Below are 24,827 nucleotides of genomic sequence, written 5' to 3' on the forward strand. Positions count from 1 at the left end.
CGGGCACAGGAGGGTGGGATGCCCAGGATCCTTGCAGATGTAGCAGCACTGGGGGTTGACGCAGTTGACTTGCAAGTGGCCCGCCACCCCGCAATTGAAGCAAGGGGCGAGGAAGGTTGGAGACGGGGCCTAGAGCGGAGGAGCCCGGGGCCGAAGGGGGAGGGAGGCCGGGTTGCCTCGGCCCTGGCCGCGGCGCTTCTTCTTGGCGGGGCCTTGGCGGCCGCGGGAGGGGGCGCCGCCCGGGGTGGCAGCAGCGGAGGGAGCCGAGGGGCCGGAGGCATGGGGCGGCACGTACTTCTGAGCAGCGGGAGCGGGCGGTGGAGCTTGGACGCGGGGGGACGGGGGACACACTGCCCGAGACGGAGAGGGGCTACGGCCGCGACGCGGGACCGGGGACGACGAGCGTCTCCGAGACCGCCAGTCCCCAGAAGCCGCTGGGCGAGGGAAGCGGGACCGGCCCCGGAGTCGCGGCGGGCCGAGGAGCTGCGATCATCACGGCGGCCGTCGCGGAGCTCTCGTAGCTCACGCCGGAGCTCCTCTTCCCGGCGCAGGGCATCGGGAGAGGGACGAGACGCCTCGCGTCGATCCTCGGTGTGGCGCTTGAGCCGGGTCGCACCGTCATCCCACTCGCGAGGCATAGCCTGACACGGCGAGGGAGGAGGGGGCGCGGGAGGGGCGGCAGCAGAGGTTGGTCGGAAGGGAGGGGAGGGCGAGGCGTCCGACAGAGGTGCGGAGGAGGAGCGAGCAGGGTCGAGGGAGGCGGCGGGGGTGGGGAATGAGGCGGACGGGAGTCCACCTGGTAGCCAGATCGAGGTTACCGGTGTCCTGGGCCTAGGGCACGAAACCGGCCCAGGAGCTGCCGGCCAGCCCATCCGGGGGGACGCGGGCCTAGGAGAGGGGAGCAGCAGATGGGCCGGGCCGCAGCCCAGGAGGCCTCTCTCAGGCGAGGCACGGCCCAGCAAGCGGAGGGGAGCCGCGACCTATAGGGTTTCCCCCGAGGTGCGGGATTCGCCGCCGCCGCCGGTGAGCCGTCGGAGAGGGCCAGCTCTGGTCGACGCCGGGGTAGGGGAGCGCGGAAGCATAGCGAGGAGGATCCGAAGGAAGCTATGAATGGGCGAAAGGGCGAGGCGCGAACAAACGGTGCCGCGGGGGACAGGCCACGGCGAGCCGCCGGTGGAGCCGGGGACAACACCGGACACCCGCTAGCCACAGGTCGACGCCAAGAGGAGCGGGCGCAGCCCCGGTCGGAACGGCCAACAACCCCCAAGACCGCAACCGCCGACGACGAACCCCTCCCTCCCGCAAGGTCGCACCTTGCGTCCCACTCGCCCGAGACGAGCTCGAGGGCGGCGTCGGCATCCGCAGCGGCCGCGAGCCGGCGACCGAACCCCGCACGCGGGGTGCTGAGCCACCGGCCCGGCTAGGCTGGGCAGAGCGACGGGGAGCGGCGGACTAGGGAGAGGGGCGGCCGGCCGGAGAGGGCAATGGCTCCTCGTCAGCGAGGTCCGCCCAGCGGACGCGGGGAGCAGGGACGAGGGCGGGCGAAGGGGGCAGAGGCCCGAGCGCACCACCTGGAGCCGGCGGGGCAGGAGGGGGCGCGGTCACCGGGGCGTCACCGGAGCAAGGGGAGGCGGCGGAGGCGACCACCAGCGCGGGCAGGGGCGGGTCGCCATCGCTGTCGCCAGAGCACGGGAGAGCCATCCGATCGACCTAACTTTTTGCTTGCCATTTCTTGTGGAGTGCATCCGCATCCTCCTATATGGGCGCCTATTGAGAAGCGCCCTTCTCAATATATGGGCGCCTATTGGGAAGCGCCCCTTGGCATTGTATAAATAGCAGCACTCTCATCAATAAAGATTAACTGTTCACTTTTACATCTCTGTGTCGACTCTCTCTGGTCTTCCTTTAACAATCTCTTCTACCCATAATTGGTTTGGATAGCCAAAAAATTATGAGTGTGCTGTTTGAGATGCTCTTAGGACTAACTTGACACCCTTGTTAGTTAAATGCACAGGTGGTGCATTTCACTCTGGAAATATAATTTTCAATGCATGAGAGAAAACATCTCCAATGCTAAAGTTCTACCAATGCCCAAATCAAACCGATGCATCAACGGCTCGATGAAATAAAAGGTGTCGGGAACTAGTTACATGTCAGAGTAAATTTAATGTAAACCTATAAACAGATGTGCACAGTTCTGAAATCATTTCAAATGATTGCTCAGCTAAATTCATTCCTATAATTGACCATCTCCAATTTAATTTGTTCCTATAATTGACCATCTCCAATTTAATCTGAGATGTCATGGTTATCTAACCTTTTATCAGACCACCAGGGCCTTATGCACATGAATTTAGATACTGAGGGGGAGAAAACTAGAGGTAAATTATATCGGAATGAATCTGTGGGGCGGACTCCATTTGGGTGTCCATGTCCTGGCGGCGATCTAGGATACCGATGTGTCAACATCTCCATCATCTGAGTTCGAAGACCCGCCACCATTGACCATCTCAGTATCTCCTATGAACAAGTCTGCCTTATTATGCCTTAGCGACCCAACCTTTCTTTGTTCTGGAGACAAGGAAACAAAGACAAATTATGCTATGCTATTGCAGTCATTTTTGCCAAGTGATGATTAACAAAATACTTCATGACATGTCTCACTTTTGCTGGTTATGGTGTTGCGTGTTATTGCCAGGAAATCGTCCCATGTGTACTTAACCAGTTCGTTTTTCTCTTCCTCAGAAAGTTCAAAATTGGGCTCTCTTCCACACATAAAAGCAGCCCTGCACGTAGAGAAAAAGCTTGACTTGTCAAGGTATTGAATATCCCCTTAGAAAAGAAAATGGTGCGGAATCATGACAAAAGCATGCCACACATCCATATCACTTGACCAAAATAAAGAACCAACAGTATGAAAGTATCTAGGGAGACAAAGCTGCCATTAGGTTTCTACAGAACACTGTAATAGTAGAGACTAATACTTGCAACTTAAGCCCAAGGACCAAAATATTTAGGGAATTTTACTAGCATGATTAGTCATTGGCTTCTTGTTGTCAAAAGAATTAAGCATTGCAGAATTATGCATACGCCCTTCCACAAGTTCTGAGAAACAGCTTGCTTTTCTGTAGAACTTATAGTGCATATTGCCAAATGAACATGAAGCGGACTTTGCCTTGGCCATTGGGCAGTGATCTTCTACCATATTAGTACTGTCTAACCATTATATATACGAATAACTTTCTTTAATCATTACACAACTATACATATTATTTGCAAGTATATTGTTTTGTAAATGGTAATCCTAAAATATATTGTTAACCTTTTGAATTATGTAGTATAGACTATGCCAGAAGTATTAAACTAGACTAGCTCATTGCTTTGGATACCACCCAGGGCACTGACGTTCAAGCTATGGGCACCAGACTGTAATATATTCCCTCCGTCCCAAATTACTTGTCTTAGATTTGTCTAGATACGGACATGTCTAACACTAATTTGGGACGGAGGTAATAAAACATAAAAAATACTGTGCAGGAATAATGACTGTCCTGCTCATGAAAAATGTCAAAAGTCTAATATGATAAGAAACAGCAGAATGGTGATCAAGCTGATGCATTCTAGAAGAAAGATGGGGAGTGTCAGAATCATGCATAAGTTGGTGATGGAAATAACATAACCATGCATATGTACACAACCGTAATGGCCCAGGCGCAGGAAAGCTAGATAGGAAAGATCAATCTGTTATTTTCTTTTAGTAGATAAGATTAGTTTATATTTGTATTTGACTTAGCCTACAAGTTAGGGACTCTTGTAAATCGTGACTATATAATGTTAGGGATGGTTATTCTGAAAATGAAGCAATGAATTAAGTTGCATCCATAAGATGTATTAGAGCCTAGGTTTAGGTCTCCTCCAGACGCTGCGACTTGTCCTCTCTACCGATCGAGTTCTCTCTCTATCTCAATCGATTTTTTTTTGTCTCTGCCAGACAATCTCTACTCTCTACTCTTGACCAATTCCTTTAATCACAGATGGAAGCTCCCGCTGGTCAGCATCGCCCTCAGATCGGGCCGCTCTTGTCAACCGGCAGCAGCACCCCTCCCAGATCAGGCCCAAGCTGAGCCTTTCTGTTCACACACACGATCCCAGCTGGCAACGTCTTTCCCGTCCCCACGCTCCAGGAGGATGCCCTTCATTAACAAATATGCAACGTCTTTCCCGTCCCCACGTGCTCCTCCTCCGCCGTCAGCCTCGCCGCGACGCGCGCGGATTGCGGGAATGAGCCAAGCCAACCTCACACCAATGCGCTTAATTTTTGCCGGTCAGAAAAGGAGAGTCCGTAACAGACGCGCCACGAATCCGAGAAGTCGGATCGTGGGCTGTCACCGACTCTGTGGGTCCAGCCCACGTCCTCCTACCCGACAGTGGAGGCGTCGGCAACCCTAGCCGCCACCAGAAGAACAGATCGCATCTGCTCTGCCTCCACGCCCACCGTCCACTGTCGTTCCTTTTGCTGCTGCTGCCGCCGGTGATCCCATCCCGTCCACCACGTACACGGTTGACGTGAGAGCAGGCCTCCGAAACCCCGCCTCTCGAGATCCTGTATGGGAGAGGGGCGATTAGGTTTTAGTGGAGCGTCTCCTACACGACTCTCGCTGCCGTTCATATACGTCCACTACATCGTCTACATCCGCGTCGCCTTCATCATCACCATGTCCACCGAAGCCAAGAGACTCGCTGCCGAGAAGGCCGCTGCTGACAAGAAGGCCGCTGAGGAGACCGCTGTTGTCGCCGCTACCGCGGCTTCGTCCTGGCCTACTGGAGGGTATAACATGTTTACCCCGCTCCTGATCCACTCAAGACTCAGGTAGAGCCTCTCCAAACCGGCAACACTTGATAAGGACATGGGCCTGTTTACGAGCTAAAGTTCTAGCCCATGAACGTCGAAGTATATACTTTAGTCGATACGAAGTCCGTTTTTAAATGAAAAAGATTTCTACATATTCTACCAAATCCATTAAGAATATCCCAATCTGATAAATCTGTCCAAATGGGTTTACTAATAGGATGCCCCGATCCAGTACAAAATTGAGCTTTTGATAAGTATGGAAATCCAGAGCTAGGGGATCATTCCCTTGACTCGTACTGATGATAAGTTTTTTAATCCAAGAGAAATTGAACAAAAAGCTGCCAAATTGGCCTATTTCTTGCGCATACCAATTAAAATATTTTGAGGTATCTTTTTTTAACTGGGTTGAATGAAGAAAAGAAGAATTGGAAGAAGAAAAGTTTTCTCAACCCGGGGAGGAAGTCCCTTTGAAATTGGATTTGTTATTGTAAGGGGAGCACCAAGCTGTAGCTTCTGTCCTAGGGCATCCCATGCGTTATGGAATGACAACAATGGCACCAGCCTCACCAGCAGAGAGCTCAGCACAACAGCATCCATAGGATCCAAGCCATTCAAACAGCTGACTCGTACAAAGATGAACATGCGACGAAGTCCAGCTCTTTGTTTCATCTGTGATGAGAAGTTATGTGCTGGTCATCATTGCAAGCAGCTCCTGGCTATCTATATTGTTCCCGGTTATGATGATGAACATGTTGGCAAGAAAGACTAGGCCTTTCAGCTGTTGTTGCTTCTGTGGAAGGCCTCTCCTACTGTGACAACCATCTATCAATCCAGTTTGAGGACAAGCTATTTGAAAACAGGAGGGGAGATATTATGATCAAAGCTCACAAGAAAGCTCAATCCAGATAATTCCTTTCAGTTAGATGATATTAGTTTAGACTTGTATTTGGCTTAGCCCACACTTAGGGACTCTTGTAAAGTGCCAGGAATGGTCATTCTGAATATCAAGGAACGAATTAAACTCAAAGTAAACCTACGTCCCAGTCTCCTTATTCGTATCAATCCGTAGCTTTGGGGCCGGCCTCTCATCGAGAACCCCTACGATCTGAGATCGGGAGGGTTGATGTCATCCCCGAGTTCTACCTATAACAGTAAAGCTTAGTCCAGATAATACCTATCATATAGCCGGGCTGCCTCATCCTGTGTTCCAACAGTACCCAAGTGAATTTGTTTCTTGTCAACTTTTATAGCAGCTTGCCATTTCATATTTTTGAAATAGACCCCTCTCATTATGCATGGCTCTTGGTCCACATACTGCTTTCTTCTATGTCGCTTTCTGCGCTTAATCTCCTTACCTAAAATGGTAAGAAAAGCCGAAACAAAATGTGCTGATTAGCTATAGTCATTTTTTATGTTCAACACGCATATCATGCAATCTTTGACGAGGATGGAGGTAAGATAAATCACGCTAATACAAAATGTTATCTAATTGTATGAAAACTGCTTGGTGGTTCAACCATTAAGAGACGAAGAAAGTCAAACATGACTTGCTTTGTACTCCCTCCGTCCCATAATATCAGATGTTATTATTACAACCGATATACTCACATATCGGTTGTAATAACATCTGATATTATGGGACGGAGGGAGTAGTTTATACTGGAGCCAAATCTAATCGAACTTAGACTGTAGAATGCCTTTTTGGCAATGAGATCACAACTCTGTCATCAACTTAACAATAGTTTTGCGAAAATATAGTGCATGAAAACTGATACATATTCTGTTAACGAATCCTAATTTGCTTGGAAACTTTATATGTAACTCTAGAACACATCACCTCCATATAAAGTGACCACAAATATTATGCACTGTATACGGTTACAAGAAATACCGAGAATACTATGTAAGAAAAAGTACAAACCTGGATAGTATTGGTTTTTCTCTTCCTTCAGAGAGTCGGAACCATTTGAGGATTCTGGAAGTACGTCAGAAGTCCTGGTCTGCGGCAAAAGGTTTCTTCATGAAGCAAGGCAATCCTTGCCATTGTAAACAAGCTTTCAATAGCATTAAAAAAATAGACTTACCAAGGGCAGTGGGTGCACACTGAGCGGATTGACATTTGCATGTTCAACTTCCCCATGTTTTTCATTCTCAACAGGCTTAGGAAGATCAACTGGCAATGAATCTTTGCCTGCAACAAAATCTAAAGTGATGAACTGTTCAAAAGATCCCAAATACATACTGAGTTCATTGACCCGTACAATTATTATTTTATGTAAATGATCCTACCTTATTTGGGTTCCAATAATGGGAAGAAAAATGATAACAACAATATAATGGTGGCCTGGGAAAAAATCCAACAGTCTTGGGAAGCTATTTTCATTATTCGTCAAACCAATAGTTAACCTATAAGTCCTGCAGATTCCACCAGTAACCTACATAGCAGAGCTGTACTCACAAAGGTTTATTTCCATGTACTTCTCAGTATTAATGCGCAAATTGGGTTCTACTCCACAAATGTTTCCTGACTATTTGCACATACATATATGAATATGAAATGTGTACACGTATGTTATTGCCAATTTTTTCTAAGTCTGTTGCTTGGGAATGTAAAATGATAACAGGTTACAGGGAGTGCCAGAACAATTGATACCACTTTCTCAAAATGAATGATGTAATCCTGGAAAAAAAGATGGCCCTACATGGCCAAGGAAAAAAAAAAGATGTCCCGCTCTATAAATAGTGCTCTCGTATGATTTATTCAACATGAGTCACTTCTACTTTTCACCATCTGTTTCTGCAAATTGGCAGCCTGCACATTTGGAAATGAAATTTCCACTCCCTACAATATAAATTAGACAAATTGACCACCCTGCACCCGGTTTGATAGCACTTGGCTATGCAGGGAGGTGGCAATGGCATGTTGGCATGCAGGAAGCTGCATTTGATGCAGATTTATCCAGTGCGGTAGGTAGGTTTTTGCCCTAGGCGTGTCTGATGTAACCTTCAAAGCCAACATGGTGAGTCAATGAGTCAAGACAAGACCCCACTTACCAACTCATAAACTAGTCGTGACTAGTCACATTTAGTGTTCAAGTAGTCGAGGAAGTAGATAGCACAAATACTAGTACGATACGTAAATATTGAAGGGGCAGAGTGCTTTAGTTGGGGGAGGAGCAGAGCAGGCGGAGGAGTAGAGATAGAGGAGGAGCAGAGCTGAAACAACTGCAACAATGACCGCCATCAGCCGCGGCCTGCTAGAAGTGGCCCGTTGTGCAGCCTGCTGTACAAAGAGCTATGTTTAGAGCGCATACTCCACGGAGTAAAGCCTTATGCTCCTAGACAAACCTAATAAGTGGGCCTTTTGACCAGTCACTCAACTAAAAGCCCTTGACTAGTCAAGAATAGTCAAAGGAAAGTCGAGAGGTCGATCGACTACAGCAGGAGTTGAGTCGAAGTGCTGTGTCGACAGCCAAGTAGCCTAGTCAAGCCGGGATGGATAAGCTGCTTCCTTGTGACCTAACAAGGTACATCAGAGATACCCTTGTGAAAAGTCACCTCCTGGCTTGGACAACTTAGCCAGCTCGGGTACGCCACAAATTGCAACGAGTAAGCCAGCTATAATATGCCTCAAATATCATCCTGACTGGCCTCTAACCATTGCTAAATCATTCACAGCGTGTTTGGTTGGGGGTAATTAGAGTTAGGGAATGAGAATTGAAGGGGTACGAGACTTCAAATCTATTGTTTGGTTGGAGCTATTGGGAATTCACAAGGGAATAGGCATGGGACTTGAGACTCCAACTCCCACCATTTTATTAACAGGGGAGGGGTGGGAGTTGGATGGGAATTGTTTTAATGAGTCAATCTTAACCCTTTATCCTAACTTCCCTTGTCTAGTCCCATGTCAATTCCCACGAACCAAACAAGGGAGTACAATTTCTTCTCATATTCTCACACATAATTCCTATCACACACCAACGGAGGATTGGGGATAAAATAACTCATCCCATGTCTAATCTCAGCACAACTCCCTCCTCTAAACTCCCATTTCCCTTCCCAAATATTGCCAAACACGCTGTCAAGGGGATTCAAGGTGAGCCCCACCTGACAGAATGGACATCTACAATTAAACCAAAGCATCATGTCTAATTCGTACAAATTTACATGGTGCAAGGCAGAGTTTTGGCTTATAAACAAACAAGCTGCTACCTTCACACACAGATGGTGAAGTGGTGAAATTTGGTCTCTAAACAACCCCCAAAAAAACAGTTATATACATCATCAAAGAATTATGACAAGAATGGAAGCTTTGCCTTGTCATTTTGTCAATTTACACTCAGTTTCATGAGTATACAATAAGCATACCCATTATCAAGAAATGGTTAATCTATTACCATTCCCACCATTGCAAACCTTGGAACAGAAATATTGTGTCATGTCGCGTCCAATTATGGTCCCAGCAGGTCGGTACCAGCAGTTCCTGCCAAAATTGGTTTTAACTGCCGTGCTTGTACCGGCAGCAATTAATTCGCAATTGGATATCCCGCTTGACAACACATGCTCTCCATACATTCTATCATCCCATAACTACTCACACCTCCCGCTTCAGTGTTTACAGAAGTACCAAACATACTTATATGTGGGCCATGGAGCACCCTACTACATTCTTTGAATGCAAGTTTCACAAAAGTTCGTTATATATAGAACAAGAACAGATTAGAGCTAGCTATAGCTCTTTATGTACAATTTATTTTCTTTTATCTGGAACAATTTACCACATAGAATATACTAGAAGGTTCAATTGAATACAGGAATGGAACTGATCAGTATGATGAAAAGCCATGTTTTGACAGCATATTATACATAAAACTAAAAATATTTACACATTTTCACAACATAGATTCTCTTAACAATTCTTTACAACAGAATCTAAACGATTCTTTACAACATATCAGCAAGATGTTTCACGGTGTAATGAGTTTGTCTTACCAGAACAAAGACCCAATAGTCGACGTCTCCTCAAGCTAACCATACTTGAACTGCCACCTGCAATAGGGTCCCAAATATGAGAATATACTAAAAAAATCAAAGTAATTAATAAAGAATTGGTTAAGCAAACAGTATGGAGTTAGAAGCGGAGACTTTGAGAAAGCAACAAATGGAGTGCAAGTACTCAAGGGCTTCTGAAGTTCTGATTATGCTATCCATTACTAATATGCTCAACTGTATACTAAACAATACCAGTGCTGTGTAACACTGTTCTTAATGGCCATGACTACTGCTCATAAACAATAATATCACCCATGTTCGAAGAAGCAATACAATAATCCTCGACTATTTGTTCAACACTTCCATAGACTTATAACACGGTAAAAAGGTGTATGTTGCTAACCATAAACCACACTTCTAACAATTATCACCCACTTAAATTGTGTGCCAGAGACAGGGATCACATGAAAGATTCAATACTAGAGAAAAAACAAGGTAGGATAAACAACACTGAGCAAAATTCAGGCCCTTCACAAATAACAAGGTTGAAACTTAGAGAAAAAACCAAGTGACTCCGCTTAGAAAGATAGTCATCAGGCCCACAATAAAGTAGCTAAATTATATGTGCTAAATATGTTCAATCAAATAGCACTCGGTGCAATTCCATCATGCATCTGGTAAGGACTCTACCATCTTAATAGATTGTTTAGTTGCCTCAAACAAATGTATGCAGAACACCTCACTCATTTCTTATTATCATAAGCTACTAACACATTGAACGGAACCTAATCATACCGTATGGCCATAGTAAGCATAATAAGAAACTCATAAGTTATCTTCAATTCCTTAGCACAGGAACACCACCCGTCAAAATTCCAATCAAGTATTCACTGTTACAAGACATAGAACTTCCATTTGTGCATTCTGAAACCATTACAAGTATAACAAGATGCAGACCTGGGAGGACAAACATCGAACATGAATAATATCAATTGATGCGGAATTGGCGTTGGGCCTCCGCCGTGATTTGGGCACAGCGGGCCGCCTTGAGGCTCATGTACCACATAGCAAAGGACCAGGCCATGGCGACGACGGATGGGTGGTTGGACGGTGGGAGAAGGGCTCAAAGGGGTAGGGTTTTGGGCCGTGGGCGGCTGGCTTAAATAGCCGAGGCAGGCAGAGTGCCGGGTTGAATGCGGAGCGCCCGAGTAGGCTTCTCGGGCTCATCCCTATGAATGCCAGGTAGGCAGATGGCCGGTCAGCCAGCGTGAATGCGGGCAGCCGGCCGATCATGTCCGCTCTGAATGTGCGGGTGGTTCTGCGGAGAGAGAGGGGGGGTTTAGCTGGGGCCCGGGCGTCAAAATCCGACGTTGCAGACGTCTGGACTCGCCAAAACCTCCCCCGGTTTGGTGCCGTTTTGCAGGATTTCAGACGTCCGGACAGGTCCTGACAAATTTGGTGACCACCCGTTAGATGGACACCAAAAGTGTCCGGACCATCCGGTCGGACATTTGGGAGAGATTTGGTGATCCACGTTGGAATTTCCGTAAGGTGTTGTACTAGTCATTGATACTAGTTACCACAACTGACCAAACACACTAGACTCCAGGGCCTACAGAATCCTGCTACACATCGGACATTCCAAGAATTATAGAGTTTCCTAATAGTGAAGTCTAAAAAAATCATCACATATCACAAGCCTGCAATGTAACTCCAAATACAGGTTCGGTTACAGAATCTACCGTCAAATCAAGAACAGACAACACTTGCCAATCGAAACAATGTTTTAGTGACAATTATCATAATATCAATTGATGAAATTCTACCAAATCTTCATGCCACGATTCCCGATTACATCCAGTGCCATGAACCGAACGAAAACATCATAAATCAATAAATCGCAAACACAGGACGCGAGAAGCCTCGCCCAACCACCCAACAACCCAATCGAGGAATCCAAAGAACCCCTCAAGGACGCAAGAATTTTCTACAAGTCTGTCCCCACCAGGCCCCAACCACCGCCACCTTCCAATCCAAACGCAGAAGAACTCAACCAGCAAGAACGCACAAGATAAGATTGTGGAGCAAGCAAACAAGCATCGCCACGGCCAAGAACAGGCGCGGAATTCACGGAAACAAGAAAGGCAGCCAATCCTACATACGGGACCTGTAATTCAATAACCATAACGGCGACCAGAATCAATGCGGCGCGACGTTCAACAGGGGCTGGCAAGAACGGCGAGTACGTACCGGCGGCTTCGGCCGGCCGGCGGCGGCAGTAGGAAAAGGCGGCCCAAGGCAAGGCGGCAGCGGCCGCGAGACGAGGGGAGAGGAAAAGAAGTTGGTAGGAGAAGTTGGCGAGGGATACAAAGAGGGTGGCTCACATCTACCACCTTTGTTTCTCTCTCCTTCCGCTGCGACGACTCTTATCTCGCTCCCTCTCCTCCCGTTAATTACTTGTGTTTTCTCGGGGCATTTTTCTCTCTGTATTATTTTGTGATGAGGATCGGCTGACGCATCGCCTTAGCGGTGGTGGCTTCGGTTCGTCGTATGAGGACTTTTTCTAAATAAAAAATGCATATGATGTGCAAACCTTGAGACGGCACCATTTTTCTTAGAAATGGCACAACATCTTAAGATTTATAAAGTCACCATACAACTTTTTCTTAAGGAACGGCACAACATCTTGAAATTTACAAAGTCATTATGCACGTCTCATAGTTTTCTGAGAGAGGAGGCCCTTGCCCGGCCTTAAGAATGAGGCCCTTACAAATTCATATTGTAAGTCCCGAAAACCGAAGCCAAAGTAGTAGGAGTCTACGAAAGATAAAGGTACGGATACAAGCCAAAGGTTGATAACGACGACGCAAAGCCGGTCATGGATCTAACCATGGTCAGGATCGCCCAAACACACGAGCGCAGGAAGTCGAGGCGGCTCCCAGCCGGTGATGTCCCCTATCCTGCGCGTCGTAACTCGGTGAACTTTGCCCGCACCCTTAGTACAAGCCTCTCCATACTTCTTCTATCCTTTGGTTTCGGCAGGAGCTTCCATAGCTGCAAGAAAGATACCATTCTATAAAGAAGGTTAGCCGGTTGTCGGCAGAATGTTCCCTCAATCAAGGCTTTGTTTCTGGACGTCCACAAGGCCCATGCAAGAGCCCCATCCAAGCCACGCAAACCGCCGATCACAGCCGACGTGCCCAGAATTAACCTATGCAAGTCCGATAACCCACTCGGATTCCATGAGCACCCAACGGTCTCACGGAGAGCGCTCCACATGAAATGCGCTACAATAGACCTAAATAGCAGGTGGTCTCGATCCTCTCCTTCACCGCACCAATGCACAGACCATCTCTCAGGCCATGCCTCTTTCGCATTTGATCCCCACTAGTTATACGATTGCAAGCCACTTGCCACAAAAAGATCTTAATCTTTGTCGGCATTCGAGACTTCCAAATACCACTGAGGTCACATGGGGTGGAATATTTGAAGATCTCTTTATATAAAGATCCGGTAGAGAAACATCTGGATGCTTCAAGCTTCCAAGATACCTCATCTCGGCCCAACGAGAGTTGCACCCCTTGGAGCTGATCACGTAAACTATCGCATTCCGTGATCTCGATCGGCCCAAGTGATCGGTGGAATCTGGGTTCCCACCTCTCGTTTACCCACATATCCGCCACCTGCGCATGGGGGCGATCGGAAATAGCAAACAGAGCTGGGAATATCTCGCTAAGGGGATGCTCCCCACACTAAGTATCAAGCCAGAAGGAAGTTGCCTTGCCATTGCGGATATCAAATCGTGTACCCAACCTAAGAAGATGATGAACCTTCTTTACGTCCTTGGCAAACTGAGAAAGTTTCACATTTGGGCGGAATTCCGTTCCCCGGTCCGAGAGATATTTTTGTTTAAATATGGAGAGCCATAACCCCCCTTGGCCCGCCGATATCTTCCAAGCCCACTTGGTCACTAGGTACCAATTCAAAATTTTGGAAGTAATCACTCCAAGGCCCCCATCTTCCTCAGGGAGCAAATATGCTCCCATTTAACCATATGGTATGTTTGCCTCCCACCCTCCTCCGCCCAAAATAATCTAGACCTCGCTTTGTCTAATTTCGCGTATGTCCCATCCCTAAGAAGATAAAGCCCATGACAAAAAATGAGAATATTCATGAGGCAATCATTTATGAGGACCAGATGTCCGCCCAATGCTGGAAGTTCTCCTTGCCACTGTTCCACCCTACCAGCAACTTTGTTTACTATAGGTTAGAAATCTACCATAGTTAGGCCCGGGAATATATCAGCATTCCCAAATATTTCATGCAGATGGATCCGAGTTCACAGTTCATCATGTGTGCGGCCCGGAGTTGTGATTCTAGGTCTCCTCCCATGAAAAACATCTCACTTTTGTCGAAATTGATCTTTAGATCTGACATGGCCTCGAAGCACATTAATTGGAATTTCAAGTTTACAATTTCCCTCTCACAGTTTTTGATAAATATGAATGTGTCGTCCACATATTGGAGATGGGTTAGGCCACCCTTAACCACTCTGGTGGCCACTCCCGAGATGTGGACAGCCTCCTTGGCCTTATCAAGCATCCGGGCAAGGGCGTCGGTGAGGATGTTGAATAACAAATGAGAAATTGGGTCTCCTTGCCTGACCCCACGTATATTTTTAAAAAATGGGCCTACTTCCCCGTTTATGTTCACCGCGGTTTGCCCCCCTCAAACAAGTTGTTGCATCCAAAGCACCCAAAGTGGATCAAAGCCTTTTTTATGCAACACATCCTATAGAGAATCCCACCGGTCCCGGTCGTAAGCCTTCTCAAAGTCAATCTTGAGGATGAACACCTCCTCCTTGGCCACTCTAATCTCATGTAAAACTTCATGCAGGATCACAATCCCATCCAAAATACTACGCGCACTAATAAAGGTTGTTTGAGATTGGTCAATGACCTTATTTGCGACCGGAGCCAGCCTGGTTGTGAAACCCTTCGCAATGAGGCAGAAGCTAACGTTTATCAAGGTGATCAGGAGGAATTGCCTAATACTGTTAGCCCCAGTGACCTTAGGCAGAAGGGCAAGGACCCTATAGTTCAGTCTCTTTACGCCGACCTCCCCACGGGTGAAGCTGTTGACCAAGGTAGTAAATTGGGGGCCCGGAATTGGCCAAAAAAAATTGTAGAACGAGATCGGGAACCTATCCGGCCCAGGAGCGGTGTTTGCGTGCATGTATTTAAGGTTGCTAGATATCTACTCAAGAGTGAACGGGCGTCTGAGCATGTTGTTATCATCCCTCAACACCCGTTCCATTAGAGCCCACAAACTTGGGCCGATACTTGCTGGTCCTCCAGGCTCCGAACCAAGGAGCTCACTATAGAAGCCATATGGTGTAGGGTGGAACCCTAGTTCATGATCTTTTCACACTTCGAGGGGGGAAAGGAGAAAATCAAGAGAGGGACGCAACAAGAACACTCAATTGACAAAGATCCAATCACACATGTGATAAATCCACATACATAAGAGGGGATACAAGGGTCCAAATGCAACATAAGAAGGCAAAAGAGGAACTGCTTCATCCCAATCCTTGAAGGAGTTGAGGTCTTGATATACACTTGGGTGATCTTCTCCTTTAGAAGGCCTTGATGTCCACTAGAGGGGTCTTCTCCAAGAGGAGGTCTTAATTCTCCAAGGAGAAGGATAGATGAGCAAAGATCCCTCTAGTTCATCATAATCTTTGCTAACCCTAGCTAGATGGAGGAGGAGCCCTATATATATTCTTGGGAGAAATAAGAGAGGAGGAGAGCGGATACATGGGCCTCTGGCCCGACTATGCATCCGCAGGTGCCGGATGTCCGGCCTAGAGCTAGTCGTGGCACTGGTGTGCCTTCGAGCCGGATTTCCGGGGTGTAACACCCCTTATGTCATGCTACAGTATACCCATGCTAATGGTGCCATGTCATCACAATTAATTTGCTAAACTTCATTTTGGTCCCAACCCAGTTCAAATTCAAAAGTTAAAATAAAGTCAAATTATTATTTCTTCAAACTGAAAAATTAAAATGTTCACATTATTCTAAAAATTCTCCTGACCATTGTCATGTTGAAACCAACATTATTTGACTCAATCCCTAAGAGGTCCAACAACAAATAAAATGGTCTTTCAAAATAAATAATTATTTATACAATTCAATTTGACCTCAAACTTTGTGGGCCTCTTCAATATATTACATAGTATTTATGTGCCAATTTTCACATTAAACAAAAATCATTTAGTGGCTAAATTTAATAGGAGACAGTAAAGAAATATAAAAGTAGAATAGAATAAAGAAAAAGGTAAAAGAAAATGTACCTGTTCACGTAGGCTTCATGTCAACAGTAGTCGCCCCAGTCCCCCACTAGCATTGTCTTCTTCCCTTGTTCATCCCCGACGCGGTGGGCACCGACCGTGCGTCCACTCTGCAGATGGGCCACAGGGCAGTCATCCAAAGGCCCCTCGACGCCTACAAGTTGGCCCCGCTCCCCCGCAAACCCTAGCTCCCCCCAGATCCCTTCCCCTCGCTCGATCCCCTTGATCTAGTCGAACCCAAGAGTAGCCGCCACCGCACCATCATCGACCCTGTGGCCGCCGTGCTCCCCAAGCCAGGCGGAGACGTCTAGAAGCTCCGCCACGCCCGTCTCCGTCGTCTGCAATCATTGGTTCGAACTGTAAAGCTCTGCATTGTCGTCGTCGTCTTCGTCTTCACCGTCGGTCACTGAAGGGATCCGTCGTTGATTCGTCATCACCACACCTCCCCTGAGCCGACTAAGCTACTCATCGCAATCACTGTGACCACCTGAGCAATTCCCCTCTCTCGCCCCTGTCAATCACGTGCTCTAGCTTGCTCCCCCAGCATGATCGTAGCTCGTCGTCGCCATGGTCGTTTTCCCCCGCAGCCATCGAGCTCTCCTCAACCTATGCTACTGTCGTCATGCTCCTAGAGCCCCTCAGCTGCTGCCCCCGCTGCTTCGTTGCTCGCTTGTGCGCTTTGGCACCATCGCCCACACACGTTGTCGCCCGCAGCCACCCATGCCCCGTTTGCCCCTGCTTCTGCGCGCCCTGCCGCTCCCTGCACCGCGCCCTCCTGCTTGCTCTGCTGTTGTTGCTCACTGTCTGCAGCCCCCTCCTCGCCCCGCTCCATCGCAGACACGTGCTGAAGGAAGTATGCCCTAGAGGCAATAATAAAGTTGTAATTTTATATTTCCTTGTTCCTGATAAAGGTTTATTATTCATGCTAGAATTGTATTGATTAGAAACTTAAATACATGTGTGAATACATAAACAAATATCGTGTCCCTAGTAAGCCTCTACTAGACTAGCTCGTTGATCAAAGATGGTTAAGGTTTCCTAACCATAGACATGTGTTGTCATTTGATAACAGGATCACATCATTAGGAGAATGATGTGATGGACAAGACCCATCCGTTAGCTTAGCATATTGATCGTTCAGTTTATTACTATTGCTTTCTTAATGTCAAATACACATTCCTTCGACTATGAGATTATGCAACTCCCGGATACTGGAGGAATACCTTGTGTGCTATTAAACATCACAACATAACTGGGTGATCATAAAGATGCTCTACAGGTATCTCCGAAGGTGTTTGTTGAGTTGGCATAGATCGAGATTAGGATTTGTCACTCCAAGTATCGGAGAGGTATCTCTGGGCCCTCTCGGTAATACACATCATAAGAAGCCTTGCAAGCAAAGTTACTAATGAGTTAGTTGCAACATGATGTATTACAGAACGAGTAAATAGACTTGCCGGTAACGAGATTGAACTAGGTATGAAGATACCGACGATCGAATCTTGGGCAAGTAACATACCGATGGACAAAGGGAATTACGTATGTTGTCATAAAGGTTCGACCGATAAAGATCTTCATAGAACATGTAGGATCCAATATAGGCATCCAGGTTCCGCTATTGGTTATTGACCGGAGAGGTGTCTCGGTCATGTCTACATAGTTCTCGAACCCGTAGGGTCCACACGCTTAACGTTCGTTGACGATATAGTGTTATATGAGTTATATGATTTGGTGACTGAATGTTGTTTGGAGTCCCGGATGAGATCATGGACATGACGAGGAGTCTCGAAATGGTCGAGAGGTAAAGATTGATATATAGGACGATGGTATTCAGACACCGAAAGTGTTTCAGAGTGTACCGGATAGTCATCGGAGTACCGGAGGGGGTACCGGACACCCCGGGAGGATAGTAGGCCTATTGGGCCACAAGAGGGGAGCACACCAACCCACATGGGGTTGGCGCACCCCCCTTGGCGGCCGCCTAAGTGGAGGAAAGGAAAGGGGGATTCGGCCTCCCCCTTCCTTCCCTCTTCCCTCTTCCCTCTTCCCCCTTTCCTTTTCCCCTCCCATAAATATGGTAAGGGGGCGTCACTTGGGAAGGGACCCCAAGTAGGATTCGGCCTACTTGGGGCGCCCTCCTGGCTGATCCCTCCTCCCCCACCTATATATATGTGGGAGGGGGTGCCTAAGCACACCCAGAACAATTGCTTAGCCATGTGCGGCGCCCCCTCCACCGTTTACACCCCCGGTCATATTTTTGTAGTGCTTAGGCGAAGCCCTGCGGAGATAGCTTCACCATCACCGTCACCACGCCGTCGTGCTGCCGGAACTGATCCACTACCTCGCTGTCTTACTAGATCGAGAAGGCAGAGGACATCATCGAGCTGAACGTGTGCTGAACGCGGAGGTGTCGTACGTTCGGTATTGGATCGGTTGGAACACGAAGAAGTTCGACTACATCAACCGTGTTGTCAAACGCTTCCGCTTACGGTCTACGAGGGTACGTAGACACACTCTCCCATCTCGTTGCTATGCATCTCCTTGATAGATCTTGCATGTGCATAGAATTTTTTTGTTTCCATGCAACGTTTCCCAACAGCGGCATCCGAGTTATAATGTTCATGCTCAACGCTGGCACCAAATAACAATTATTTAGGTCTAAAACTAATCTCGAAGGCAGATGTAGAGGTAGCGTACCGACGGCGATCACATCGACCTTGGAACCATTTCCGACGCGCATCGTCACCTTGTCCTTAGCCAATCTTTGTTTATTCCGCAGCTCCTATTTCGAGTTACAAAAATGAGCAACCGAACCAGTATCAAATACCCAGGCGCTGCTACGAGCATTAGTAGGTACACATCAATAACATGTATATCAAATATACCTTTGTTCACTTTGCCATCCTTCTTATCCATCAAGTATTTGGGGCAGTTCCACTTCGAGTGATCAGTCCCTTTGCAGTAGAAGCACTCAGTTTCAGGCTTGGGTCCAGCTCTGGGCTTCTTCCCGGGAGTGGCAACTTGCTTTCCATTCTTCTTGAAGTTCCCTTTCTTTCCCTCGCCCTTCTTCTTGAAATTAGTGGTCTTGTTAACCATCAACACTTGATGCTCCTTCTTGATTTCTACCTCCGCGGCCTTAAGCATTGCGAAGAGCTCAGGAATCGTTTTATTCATCCCTTGCATATTATAGTTCAACATGAATCCTTTGTAGCTTGGTGGCAGTGATTGAAGAACTCTGTCAATAACACTATCAACTGGAAGTTCAACTCCCAACTGAGTTAAGTGGTTATGATACCCAGACATTTTGAGTATGTGTTCACTGACATAACTGTTCTCCTCCATCTTGCAGCTATAGAACTTGTTTGAGACTTCATATCTCTCAACCCGGGCATTTGCTTGAAATATTAACTTCAACTCTTGGAACATCTCATATGCTCCATGACGTTCAAAATGTTTTTGAAGTCCCGGTTCTAAGCCGTAAAGAATGGCACACTGAACCCGGGCATTTGCTTCAAATATTAACTTCAACTCTTGGAACATCTCATATGCTCCATGACGTTCAAAATGTGTTTGAAGTCCCGATTCTAAGCCGTAAAGCATGGCACACTGAGTAGTCATCAAATCGAGCTTGCCAGACGTTCATAACATCAGCTTCAGCTCCTGCAGTAGGCCTTTCACCTAGCGGTACATCAAGGACATAATTCTTCTGTGCGGCAATGAGGATAATCCTCATGTTACGGACCCAGTCCGTGTAGTTGCTACCATCACCTTTCAACTTAGCTTTCTATAGGAACGCATTAAAATTCAAGGGAACGATAGCTCGGGCCATTGATCTACAACATAGGTATGCAAAACTATACGACTAAGTTCATGATAAATTAAGTTCAATTAATCAAATTACTAAAGAACTCCCACTTAAATAAACATCCCTCAAGTCATCTAAGTGATACGTGATCCAAATCAACTAACCCATGTCCAATCATCACGTGAGATGGGGTAGTCATCAATGGTGAACATCTCTATGTTGATCATATCTACTATATGACTCATGTTCGACCTTTCGGTCTCCAGTGTTCCGAGACCATGTCTGTACATGCTAGGCTCGTCAAGTTTAACTCAAGTATTCTGCCTATGCAAAACTGTCTTACACCCGTTGTACGTGAACATAGAGTCTATCACACCCGATCATCACGTGGTGCTTCGAAACGACGAACTTTGTCAACGGTGCATACTCGGGGAGAACACTTTTATCTTGAAATTTAGTGAAGGGATCATCTTATAATGCTACAGCCGTTCTAAGCAAAATAAGATGCATAAAGGATAAACATCACGTGCAATCAAAATATGTGACATGATATGGCCATCATCAACTTGTGCTTTTGATCTCCATCTCCAAAGCATCGTCATGATCTCCGTCATCACCGGCTCGACACCTTGATCTCCATCGTAGCGTCGTTGCATCGAGGTCGTCACGCCAACTATTGCTTCTACAACTACCGCTAACGCATAGTGATAAAGCAAAGCAATTACATGGCGCGTGCACTTCATACAACGGTGATTCATCAAGTTTGTTGTTTAAACCTTCTTCAAGGACTGGCCGTAGTCAAATTCGATTCAACTAAAGTAGGAGAAACAGACACCCGCCAGCCACCTTTTATGCAAAACTAGTTGCATGTCAGTTGGTGGAACCGGTCTCATGTGCGTGGACATGCAAGGTTGATCCAGGCCGCTTCATCCCACAATACCGCCGAATCAAAAGAAGACATTGGTGGTAAGCAATATGACTATCACCGCCCACAACTCTTTGTGTTCTACTCGTGCATATCATCTATGCATAGACCTGGCTTGGATGACACTACTGGGAAACGTTGCATGGAAAACAAAAAAAATCTATTTACACGCAGGATCTATCAAGGAGATGCATAGCAACGAGAGGGTAGAGTGTGTCTATGTATCCTCGTAGACCGTAAGCGGAAGTGTTTGACAACGCGGTTGATGTAGTCAAACTTCTTCGCGTTCCAACCGATCCAGTATCGAACGTACGACACCTTCGCGTTCAGCACATGTTCAGCTCGATGACGTCCTCTTCCTTCTTGATCCAACAAGACGACGAGATAGTGGATGAGTTTCGGCAGCACGACGGCGTGGTGACGGTGATGGTGAAGCTATCTCCGCAGGGCTTCGCCTAAGCACTACGAAAATATGACCGGTGTGTAAACGGTGGAGCGGGCGCCGCACACGGCTAAGCAACTGTTCTGGGTGTGCTAGGCGCCCCCCTCCCACATATATATAGGTGGGGGGAGGAGGGAGCAGCCAGGAGGGCGCCCAAGTAGGCCAAATCCTACTTGGGATCCCTTCCCAAGTGGCGCCCCCCTTACCATATTTATCGGAGGGGAAAAGTGATGAGGACATGACTACCTTGGATACGACCAAAAATATTGCATACATGCATAGTTGTCAGGTAATTTCTAGTGCAAACTATTCAATAATCTATTTATGTTATCCAGAACAAAAATACTTCACACACTTTTGTGTTTTGTCTAATTGCAGGTGTATGGGACATTTGTACAATCCACATATGAAGATAAGGTAAAAGGAGAAGTTTAGGTTCTGTTCAAGAAGTCCTCTCACGTCACTTTTGGGCCAAGAGAAAATAGAGTCCAAGTCTCTCACGTTCTGGATTCAGATTCGGACTGCACAGACATACCTGACTCAAAACGCCAATAACTTTTTCATATGGACTCCGAATTGGGTGATTCTTTTTTTGTTGGAAAATAGATTTCGTCCTCTTTCCAACCCAATTGGATTCACCTTTAAATTCGTCCGGAGCATTGAGATATGGACGAAACAATCTGACGCTGCAGCAGAATCCGAGTCAAACAACAAGTTCAAAGGTGTTGCATCACCTCCACTTGGTCCCATGAGCCTTGTACGACCTAGGGTTGGTTTTAGGCTGCCTTGGGACGTCCTCCCACCTCCTTGGCCTCCACCCCTTGCTCCTATATAAGTAGATCCATCTAGTAGCTTTTTCCTTGGGATTTGTTTAGTTAAAAGTTAGCCATTGCAATTTCGTATACTTCGTTTGTGTCCAACGACCAGACCAAGACCGCTTACGGATCCCCACCTTTATCAATACTTCATCTATATTCGCAATATTCAGATTGCATTATCATATTCTTGCCTGTTCTTCGATTGCTTGCAGGAATAGACCTTCGTGGTCAGGTTGATTGTGCTGCGGTGTGGTCAATAACCTCTCAGAGTTGGTTTAGCGATTGCTAAGGCGCAACGTCGTGCACGTTTGTAGTCGGATCGTCAAAGTCGTCTCCACCATATCGATAGTTATCATCTCATTGAAAGATCGGGACACTCCCGCCTCTATCAAGTGGTATCAGTTTTCAGGTTGCTCGGTGAGAATTTCCAGTTTCCCCTAGATTAGATTTATTTTCTTACCTATTGTCCAAGAAAAAGCCACAAAAAAGTTAGATCTATTAATCCTTTTGTCCAAGCCAGTCTGAGCCTTTGCAATTTTCTATTTATTGTTTGCATTATTGAATTATCGGTTGCATCGTCATGTCGAGTTGCTGGTCTTAGGGTCTAGTTCGTTTAGAGTTTCGAGTTCTGTTCACATTAGTCACGTCGCCGCTGCATCGTTATCCCTTCCGCTGTCCACCACATCATCCATCAATTTCCACCACGTGCTACCCATAGTTCATTGTCACAATCATAGTTGAGGTCGTTCACATCTTCGCTTGATCCAATCTGCATCTTATCTAGTTTGTCTTGGAAAGAGGGAGAGAAAAAAAGACAGAGAAAAAAAAGAGAAAAAAGAAAAAGAAGTCAAAGAAAAAAAAAGAGAAAGAAAAAGAAAAAAAGTGTGAGGAAAAAAAAAGAGAAGAAAAAAAATTCAGATCTATCTAGACTCAATCTCGCAGTTGAATTCGGATTGGAATCTGTTTTGTGCACTGTTCAGTAAAACAGGCATAACTTCCTCATACGAAGTCCGTTTTGGCTCCGCGAGTACCTAAATGAAAGCTAGCGACGAGCCGCATCTAAATAGTTGCAGAGACTTGTTCAATATTTGACACCTCAAAATCGGCTTCTAAATAGGTCTTTTTGCCCTCCGAAGTTCGCGGACACAGCTTATTCTAGTTTTTCAGGCCAGTTTTAGAATTCTTTGACTCCTCATATCAATTCGGAATTGAGTGATTCTTTTTGCATTGGCAAGCTTGAGTTAGTAGCATTCTTTGAAAAAAAGTTATCAGAAAATTGGCTCAAACTTTTCAAGAGGAAAGTTGGAGAGAGAGTTGTTGTATATCCTGCTTGGCAGTTGTTTTTCATCATTATCTTTACTGCCGTTGTGATCTTCACTTATATCTTGCTGTCCCGAGCTACTTAGTATCCTTCATTGATGCTAGTTGTGCTACGCCGTGACCTCATTAGTGTTCTAGGCTCGCGTCTCTAGTCCGGTCTAGCCTAGGACCAGCATAGTACCGTCGTTGAGCATTTATTCAACATTGCATCTTTGAATTGATTATTGCTAATCTTTTGCTACCATATATAGCCAACCCAGCTCCACATATTTCTACACCGTGTATACATACGTTCCCCTGGCAATCGCTTTACACAATCTTCGGAGTTATTTGACACTGTTGGTTGCCTGTCACCACCTGCCGCATGGTAAGAACTTGTAAGATATTGATATTTGCTTTAATGTGAGCACTTTACAACCACATCCTAGTAGTTCCTAGGAACATTATTCTCGAATTTTGTTTCTTGTTTCTACTAATCATGACAGGTTCCGGAGATAGAAGTTCTTGGACGACGGACACATCATCACCATCACGAGAGTTGGGACAACACACACAAGCACATGGTCAGGTTATCTCTTTACCGTCATTTGAGGGTAGATTTAATCCTACTATTTATCTAGCTTGGGAGCTTGAAGTAGAACAAGTTTTTAGTCACCATGACTTTACTGAACTTGAGCGAGTACGAGCTGCCACTAGAGCATTTACTGGTTTTGCTTTTGTTTGGTGGAGTGTGCATTGTAAGAAAAACATTGATAACCAACCCACAACTTGGAAAGATTTGAAAGATGTAATGAGACCACAATTTTTCCCTCCTTACTATCGCCGTGAATTGCTTCACAAATATGAACAATTTAAACAAGGCAACAACACTGTTCATGCTTACTACCAAGAGTTCAAATCTTATATGCATCATTGTGAGATAGAAGAATCTGAGGATGATACAATGAATAGATTTTTTGGTGGTTTGAACCATGATATTCAGGCACGATTTCAGTATATTCCTCGTTGCATTACTTGTATGTATGTTCGTGCTTACCTTTGAGAGACAGTTACAGGAGGATGCATTGGGTGACTACAACAACTACTATTCTAGTTCATGCTCACCACCACCGCTTGGTTCCTCCACCATTGCACCTACTAGAGCAGCCACACCTCAGATTGTGAGCGCTACATCATCTCAAGAGTATGGTACATTGCCATCATCCGTACCTACATCAGCTACATCTTTGCGACAAGGTAACTGTAAAGGTATTGATGATATAACTTCACATGAGAATGATGCATGCCTAGTTAACTTGAATACATCATGTGTTGAGTTACC

The 24,827-nt window shown here is 46.2% G+C and overlaps 1 protein-coding gene across 1 annotated transcript; it reads right to left on the minus strand.

Annotated features, from left to right (window-relative positions):
• Nucleotides 1-2,195: 2,195 nt before the first annotated feature.
• Nucleotides 2,196-12,344, minus strand: LOC109783746 (ethylene-responsive transcription factor-like protein At4g13040). The gene is made up of 7 exons (XM_020342345.4): nucleotides 12,095-12,344; nucleotides 9,845-9,901; nucleotides 6,937-7,043; nucleotides 6,774-6,852; nucleotides 6,027-6,207; nucleotides 2,665-2,786; nucleotides 2,196-2,571 (listed from the first exon to the last, which is right to left on the minus strand). Exons 2-7 carry the CDS (start codon nucleotides 9,885-9,887, stop codon nucleotides 2,447-2,449), a joined length of 657 nt encoding a protein of 218 aa, XP_020197934.1. The 5' UTR covers nucleotides 9,888-9,901; nucleotides 12,095-12,344; the 3' UTR covers nucleotides 2,196-2,446.
• Between the last annotated feature and the right edge of the window lie 12,483 nt (nucleotides 12,345-24,827).

The sequence above is a fragment of the Aegilops tauschii genome, chromosome 6, assembly GCF_002575655.3.
Source record: "Aegilops tauschii subsp. strangulata cultivar AL8/78 chromosome 6, Aet v6.0, whole genome shotgun sequence".
Classification (NCBI taxonomy): domain Eukaryota; kingdom Viridiplantae; phylum Streptophyta; class Magnoliopsida; order Poales; family Poaceae; genus Aegilops; species Aegilops tauschii.

What these genes read in the sequence shown, in the direction of transcription:
- LOC109783746 (XM_020342345.4), bottom strand. Translation starts at nt 9,887, where the DNA reads ATGGTTAGCTTGAGGAGACGTCGACTATTGGGTCTTTGTTCTG. An exon ending in GAAAAACCAATACTATCCAG is followed by an intron (nt 6,208 to 6,773) that starts GTTTGTACTTTT and finishes TTACCATTTTAG; the next exon opens with GTAAGGAGATTAAGCGCAGA. An exon ending in GCAGCCCGGCTATATGATAG is followed by an intron (nt 2,787 to 6,026) that starts GTATTATCTGGA and finishes CTCTACGTGCAG; the next exon opens with GGCTGCTTTTATGTGTGGAA.